General features: G+C 41.1%; 1 protein-coding gene across 1 annotated transcript in view; it reads left to right on the top strand.

Annotated features, from left to right (window-relative positions):
* The first annotated feature begins 4,374 nt into the window (after positions 1 to 4,374).
* Positions 4,375 to 8,502, top strand: part of LOC104397224 (FCH domain only protein 2-like) — a 154,805-nt gene continuing 150,677 nt past the window's right edge. The window contains exon 1 of the mRNA XM_010007172.1: positions 4,375 to 4,413. Within this exon, the coding sequence (XP_010005474.1) occupies positions 4,381 to 4,413 (33 nt within the window). The 5' untranslated portion in view covers positions 4,375 to 4,380. The remainder of the gene's footprint in view (positions 4,414 to 8,502) is intronic.

Genomic DNA, 8,502 nt, shown 5'->3' on the forward strand with positions numbered 1-8,502 from the left:
GGAAGAAGAGGGACTGTTCCCCACAGGGACACATGCCATACCAGACCTTGACGTGAGGGATAGGCTGTTCTGTTATAAGAGGGCCATCCAGGAGGAAGAGTACAGGCCACAAAGCCTGCAGCTGGCATGAATCAACAAGTGGTTCCATCTGGATATCCATTCGAGGATAGCAAAACACCAAAGCCCAGATTATGTTCACCCTCATCTTGAGTTGCTACTGAAAAAAACAAAAAAGGGCGAGATGTGGAGAATAGCCATGGGAAAAGGGGCCTCCACTTTTTGTATGGAAGTAGACAAAACAGTATGAGACCAGCTAAGGGCCAGGGCTTGCTGTGAGTAGCACTGTGAATGTTGACAAAAATCAGAACACTGTTTATTGTGTGTGATTGGCTACATCCCGGGAACCCAAGGACTGTGTCTGTGCCAAGGAGCAGGTGTGAGTGCTGTTTACACTCTTTGTACCCTGGTTGCTTATTCTCAGTTCCCACTGTATATAAAGTATATAAGGGAACATTTTCTCAAAATAAACTATTCCATTGCTTCTCAACTTGGAGTCTATGTCTTAACCCACCAAACCTCCTCTGTTGAGGGCTCCAGAACCAGACACAATACTCCAGCTGGGGTCTCACGAGAGCAGACTAGAGGGGGAGAATCACCTCCTTCTCCCTGCTTGCCATGCTTCTTTTTTTGCAGCCCAGGATGTGTTTGGCCCTCTGGGCTGCGAGTGCACATTGCCGGCTCATGTCCAACTTTTTGTCCACTAGTACTCTGTCCTGGTTTGAGCCATGATTAAGCCAATTTTCCTTTTACTGATTTTTTTTTTTTCCTTCAGTAAGCTTTCTTTTAACTAGCAACAGTGTGTTCTGCTAGGCTGATAAGACAGAGGAATATTTTTGTAACTACTGAGGCTTCAAGGTCGCACCTTCACTCTGCCGGCTCAGACACTATGGGGAGATCTGTGACCCCCCCCGTAGGAGGCTGAGTTAGACAGACAGCAAAATTGGCCAGAGATATTCCATTCCATATATCTACATAAGCTCAAAGGAAGGTCAGAGATCAAAGAAGACAACTTCCTTCCTTCTTCTTCTTCCCTTCTCTTCCGTCCATGGCCAGTGTCCAGGGAGGACTCCATCCATCCATCACCGTCGACCCTTAGGCTCAAGCTCTCCTGACCCTCATCACTCTCTGCTTTCTCCAGCAGCAGCTCCGGGATTCCTTGGGACTGTCCCATCTCAGGGGAGTGCTGTGGGAGTTGCTGGGGTGGGGGGAGGCAAGAGGATTTTGCTCATACCTGAATATATCTGTATATAATTGTATATTTTTTTTTTGTATCATTCATTAGTGTTTTAATTAAAGCTGTGTAGTTTAGTTTTCAATCCAGCCAAGTCTCTCTCTTTTTCTCTCTCTCCTTCCCTACCTGGGTGGGGTGGGGAGGGGATTGAGAGCATTGTTGTCGGAGCTGAGTCAAACGGTGACATACCCTCAAATCCTTTGCTGCAGGCCTGCTCTCTATCACATCATCCTCCAGCCTATATTGATCATGAGGATCGCCCCTACCCAGGTGTAGGACTTTGCACTTGGCCTTGTTGAACCTCATGAGGTTCACATGGGCCCACTTCTCCAGCCTTTCCAGGTCCTTCTGGATGACATCCCATCCTTCTGGCGTATTGACCACACCAGTCATCTTGGTGTCATCTGCAAACTTGCTGAGGGTGCCCTTGATCCCACTATCTATATTGTTGATGTAGAATATTAAACAGTACTGGTCCCAGTACGGACCCCTGAGGGACACCACTTATCACCCATCTCCAGACCAGGGGAGGTGGCTGTGTCGGAAGAAGGCCGTGACTGTGGGAAGACTGCGCTGGAGCAGTCTGTTCCTGAAGGACTGCACCTCGTGGGAGGGACTCATGTTGGATGAGCTCGGGCATGAGTGGGACCACACCCTGGAACAGAGGAAGAGTGTGAGGAATCCTCCTCCCTAAGGAATAAGGAGTGGCAGAAAACGTGTGATGACCTGACCATAAATCTCATTCCCCATCCCCCTGTGCTGCTGGGGGTAGGGAGGTAGAATAATCAGGAACAAAGTAATTTGGGTCCGGGAAGAAGGGAGGGGTGGGGTAAGGTATTTAAGATTTGATTTTGTTTTCTCTTTGTCCTGTTCTGATTTGATTAGTGATAAATTAAATTGATTTTTTTCCCCAAGTCGAGTCTGTTTTGACTGTGACCATAATTGATGACTGAACCCTCCCTGCCCTTGTGTTGACCCACGGGCTTTTAGTTGGATTTTCTCCTCCCCATTCCTCAGTGGGGAGAGGAGTGGATGCATGATTCTGTTCCTGGCTGAGCCCAAACCACAGCAGCATAGCATATGGACTTATTCTTCAGTTGTGCTCCCTACATAATATCCAGCAGCACTTAAAGCAAGATAAAGTAACCTAGGACTTTCTTATCCAGCCTGGTCCCCAAAGAAATATTGTGCATAATAGAACTGTCCTTAGTAAGGATTTTTCAGTATGTGAGAGACAGATTACAAGATCTGCATGCAGAATGTAGGGCAGTAAAGTTTAAAAGCAGCCCTCTGTTGCTGGTAGAGCTCATTTGATTGCAAATAGAGTTCAAGAGAAAGTTTGCTCCTGGAGAAATTATTTTTTTGTGGGTAATTCCAGTGTGCCTTAAAAACATAGCTATTGATCCTGATCTTCATCTTCATCCCTATTGAAGTGGTTTTCTAGGTAACAGTACGTATGCTGAAGGACGCCTTAAAGTTCAGGTCTAAGATTTTGCATTTCACTTAGATTTTTGTGGGAAGCTGTTGTTGAAACCTGAGAATGAGTTTGTTAATTGTGCGATGGTAGATTGTTGCAGCACTGGAACATTTGCTTCACATCTTGATGTAGCAGTAGATAAGGGATTACTATATACCTCTGAAAACATGGAAGATGGGAACCTTTCTGTGAAATATAGAAGTGAACCTGACTCTCTTTCCATCATAACATAGTATCTGTTCCTATGAAAGGTATTTTTCTATTTTCTATGGAATAAAAAAACAAAGCTTCAGCTCTGATTGTGCAGCTTTTGTCTCATTGTTAGCCCTGGTGTATATCCTTACCTATAGCAACGCACACTGCAAAAAGTACTACAGATATGTCTTCTATTAGGCTAAGATAATTATAAAGCAGGCTACTTACTTATGTGAAGTAAACAGACACATAAAGTAGTTTTTCTTAAATGTAATCCTATAGTAATCCCCCTCTCTCCCTTCCTAAAATCATTAAGTAATGCAAGAGATAATCTTTGAAGTGTCAGTAGTCCTTCTATAGCTTCAATTAAACCTAATATTCAAATACAGACCTTGAGTATCATTTCACCTTAATCCAATCAAAGGGACCATAACATTTTAATCACTCTCTCTGGGACGGCCAAGTCTGAGACTTAAGGTTAGATCCCGCTGCACCTAGGCTCCTCTCTGAGAAGGAGTTTAGAAAGCAAGGGGTTCCAATCTAAATCTCCCTGGGTTGTCCTACCCAGGTCATGACAACTCTGCCATGAAAAATATCTAAAGATATTCTTACTGAAAAGCAGCGGTCCAGGTACAGACTGGCCCCAGACAGCAATTCAGTGGATCTGTATTGTATTCCAGCAATCAACATGATCCCAACTGGGTAATAATCTACATCAAGCAAAATAACAGCCTGGAAAACTGAAGAAGATAAAGGTTTGAAGTAAACGGTTTGTCCAGGCTCTTTGACTTCAGATGAAGTGTATTGTTTTTAGAAGCCTGTCACTGAAACTGTAAAATCCTGTGAGAGGAGGTACTGGAGAGAGCAAGCTACACTTTTTTTAGTGTCTAGTAGTCATCAAATGTCTTGAAGGATCTCATCCCATGTGGCTGGAAAGATGCTTGGTTAGTAAGCCACTTCAACAGCATTAATCTATTCTCCTGGGTGTCAAATTGTTTGTATGCATCCCAGCCGTCAGTATAGTCATTCCTTAGTGGTTACTGAATATTTTAGAGGGGATTTTACTCAAGATTTCTGAGTCTGCCTTCTTCAGGTATATTAATATTTCTATAGAGATCAGGGTTTTTTCACTTCTGAGAGCACTTCTCAGCTGCGGGGAGGCCGAGGCTCTGGGCATGCGCGCGCCATTCCTTCTCCCGAGGGGGAGGGGGTATGTGACGCGCTTGCGCAGAAACCGCGGCGCCCGGCGGCTACAGCAGTAGCAGTTGAGTACACGCGCAGAGTGGTGAAGCTGTGTGGAAGGAGTTAGTTGCTTTGTAACGGGAAGAGTGGAGCGTCGCGACGGCGCCCGTTCTTCGTTGTATCTCGGCGACTGTGGCTGGGCTTGTGCTCGCTGAGGGCGGGCGGCGGCGGGGTGATGATGGCGGCGTACTTCGTGGAGAACTTCTGGGTAGGGAAGTGTCGCGGGCTGCTTTTTCCGTGTCGCGTATGGGACGGGCAGGGTATGGTGCAGCACGGCCGGCGTATTCTTTGCGGGAGCAGTCTCAACTCTTTTGCTCTGCCGCGGTTTGTTTCGCTTCGGCCGGGCTGGCCGTGGAGGAAGCGCACTGCCTCGCACGGTGCTATGTGGTCTCTTAGGGAGAAACGATGGGGGTTAAGGTTTGCTGGGCCGAGGGATGTGCAGATACGAGCAGGAGATCCTTTGCTAGGGAATCTTACTCTTGCAGCCACTGTGGTGCGTAGGTGGGGCTACTGCTGCAGTCTGATCTCTCTTCGTTAAGCCTACCATACAAGGCTGTTTGGGGGAATGGCGCTAACTATAACAACTTACAGCTGTATAATGGAAAAGCAAAACTGCATCTTAGGACTTTATGCTTTTGTACCAACAACTGATTTCTGTTTGCATGGTAGAAGGTACAGTCTGAACAGCAGCCAGCTAGAGGAACAACAGGCTTTCCAGTCTGTTTTAGAAACATAATTTTTCAGTTATCTTTAGAAACATAATTTTTCAGTTAAATTTGCTGTTATATATTTTTTTAAATTGGGTAGTTATTCATGGAGAAAAGCTTAAAATCTGGATTTGGATTATTGAGCCTTGTGTGAAATGAGAGTTGTTTTCATTGAGACTGTAGCTCGTCTGAAATATTAAGTTTTCTTCTAAGTTATTTCAGTTATTCATATCTAGGTTTGTTCACTTTGAGTACACTCATGCTGGTATAGTAGAATGAAAAGTATTTGTTATAATTGGTTTACTTTTTTTTAGCACTAATTAGGAAGCGTTGCATAAGCTTTGACATAAGTTTGATTTTTAAACTGACTGGTGCAGATTATACTCTTGTTAATTGTGAGTCTATTAAACTATTTCAGGTCGACCAAAATAAGCCTCTAAGTCCGTCAGTATAGATTTCTTAATTGTTTTAAAGTAATTTGATTCAGCTGTTGGAAGTTCTGTGTGTAGCTGAAAGTGGTTTCTGTGTAATGCTGTGCATGGTAAGTCTGGAAGTGCTGGTATATAAAATGTGTTTAAATTAGTTTTGACAAATTCTTTTTATTTTATCTTTTTAATTGCTGTTGTTACCTGTAGACTTTTGAGAATTGCTGTGCAGAAGATTCCTTTCTTTTCAAGTTCTTTTGTAACATGTAGGGGCTAGCTGTGTCCAGGGTTAATTACCTTTGTTTTGTGAAGAGGCTTGCTTTAATAAGTGTAAAACATTTTCTTATGTGTTTATGTGATATGCGTGATAATGAGACTTGTCGTGCTTCCACCTGGAGTACCATTCACATGTTTGCGAAGTGCTACTCTTATGCTTGGCATACAGTTGGATACTCAGTTTCAAGAGAGCTGTTGTGCAGTCTTTGCTCAGTCTGTCTCCTCTGTGTGTGCATTTAGCATGAGTTGGCAACTTTTCATCTTTTTGTTAAAAATAAGTTATCTCTCTTTATATAAATACTTGTTCTCCTTCATATGCTTAGAGCTTCTCTGGAGGTGCTCTTTAATTTATTGAAACTGGAAGAAAATTGAAATTGCCAGGTTACTTTTGGGTTCAAACTCAAAACTTTCAGAACTGAAGATATGTCACCAGTGTAAACATCAAGTTACTACTTCTTGATTATTTTTTTTATTGTCTCAATTTTATATAGTTCTTTCAGACAATTGGTAATTGAAAATTACTGTTAGCTAGCTTTCAAAAATATAACATCATAATATTGATCAGATCAATATTTTAATGTATACAGGGTCCATCAAATAATTGCCTAGGTGGAAAGTATGAAGCACGTTACTTTTTTGAAACTGCAGCAAGTAGCAATAGTTTAAGCAAAACTCAGTGAGGTTTATCAGAGCATCTAAAATGAGTTTAAATTTATTTGGAGTTAGGTGAATGAGAAGATGTTGACAATGCAAATGGAGAAACCATAATGACTAGTATGTCTTTCTAAGTTTATGGGTAAAGAAAAGATTGGTTTTAGTTAAGATTTGGAATTTTGATTTTAAAATTACAGAATGTACACCCAGTTTCTATTGTTCTGTTGCACTTCAAATTTGTAAATTAACTATTAAATAGCATATATTTTAAGTAGCATAAATCAAATCTTGTAGTTGTTGAAAAGTTGTATCTAGTTTCAGCAAATGCTTTATTTCACCTATGAGGGAGTTGTGCTCCCCCCAATTAATGGATTGTGTACAGTTATTATTTGGCATATTGGTGTAACTCTGGAACAACTCTGGAATTTTCTTGGTACAGACAAAATTTTTCTAACAAAAGGACTTCTATGCCATTATGATTTATCTGTGTTAGGATTCTTACATGCATAATTTGATGACCAGGGGATGGTGTTTTTGTGTGTTTTTGTTTTTGTTTTTGTTTCATTCTCCAGTCTGACAGAATAGTATGGGTAGTACTTTTAAGTGTAAAACTAGCTGTAGGACAGCTTCTCTGGAGCTGAACAAAATAAGAGGCAAATAATACAATTTATTCAATTCTCACACAAAAAAATGAAGCAACTGACACTATTTCCCATGTTAATTCTTTTTTAGGTGTCACAGTTTGACTATTTCCTATTTTGCATTTAAAAAGAGGGGTGGATTTTTTTGTCGTTTTGATATATCATGTTTGCTGTAGGCAGTTGTGAGGTGTGTGCTTAACCACTGCTCTAATCCAATGTTCTAAAAGCATAGGTTGAAATTACGGCAATTCACTTTTTGTCAAATGTTTCTTGCTGAACTTGGGATGGGGGGAATAACCTTTGAAATTCTTTAATCAAGCTTCTGAAGTCTGACCAAAATCAAAACATGTTTGAGAACTGCATGTGCCTTTTATTGTCTCATCTGCTTTGTTTTTCTGTGAAAATGGTATTTGGAGCTGACCTCTTCTTGCTGCTCATGCTAGATCAACAAGCAGTATGTATCTGGCCTGTCATGGGAATGTTAGAATCACCTTAATAGTTGAGAAACACTTGTTTACGTTGAGTAAAAAGAGGGTGCTATAACTGAGTATTCACTTTTACATTAACAGATGTTAATGGTGAACAATTTTGGTCCAAAGTAGACAGAGCTTCCACTTATACAATTTGATTAGAAGCATAGGAAATAAATACTGCTACAAATTGCAAAAAAATTTCTGGCTATTTTACCAGAAGTTTTTAAATTCAGAATCATATTTCATATGCAACACAAACTTATTCCTAAAGTTTTTCAAAGTCTATTATTTTAGTAAACAGTCTAGTATTTTAGTAAAACAGAATTCCTGTAATCTGTTTCCCGTTACGTACAAGTCATGAAAATGCTCAATTCTGGCTTTGCAGTTGCTGACAGGGTTACTTAAATTTCCACGATAAAATCATTGCAGTTGTCAATGAAGGACTGTCTGCCCTCTTTTTCCATGACTCTTAATGTGTATAAGAAGTTGGTCAGTAATGCCTCATTGTAGGCTTATTTAAGTCAAGTGTTTACTTGTATTTGAAGTCTTGTTTCCTCTTCTAATTTGCTGTTAGGAGACATCTATACTATATCCACAGATGAGCTCTCTTATGGTAGTATAAAATGGGAAACCTCAACAAGAAAACTAGCTTCTGAAGAGAGTTTTGTTAGCTCTAGGGAAAAAGGAGAAAACTGCTAATGAACTTCAAAGTAATTAAATGGAGCCTATATGGATAGGGGACTGCTTATGTTTGCATTTTCATACAGTTTTACATTTTTTTTGTTTTGCAATGATGGGATCATCCTCATTGTCCTGGTTTGAGCCAGGATGAAGCCAATTTTTCTTTTTACTGATTTTTTTTCCTTCAGCAAGCTTTCTTGTAACTAGCAACAGTGTGTTCTGCTAGGCTGATAAGACAGTGGAATGTTTTTCTAACTACTGAGGCTTCAAGGCCGCACCTTCACTCTGCCAGCTCAGACACTATGGGGAGATCTGTGACCCCCCCGTAGGAGGCTGAGTTAGATGGATGGCAAAATTGGCCAGAGATATTCCATTCCATATATCTACGTAAGCTCAGAGGAAGGTCAGAGATCACAGAAGACAACTTCCTTCCTTCTTCT

The sequence above is a fragment of the Chaetura pelagica genome, unplaced genomic scaffold, assembly GCF_000747805.2.
Source record: "Chaetura pelagica isolate M959 unplaced genomic scaffold, ChaPel_1.0 scaffold351, whole genome shotgun sequence".
Classification (NCBI taxonomy): Eukaryota; Metazoa; Chordata; class Aves; order Apodiformes; family Apodidae; genus Chaetura; species Chaetura pelagica.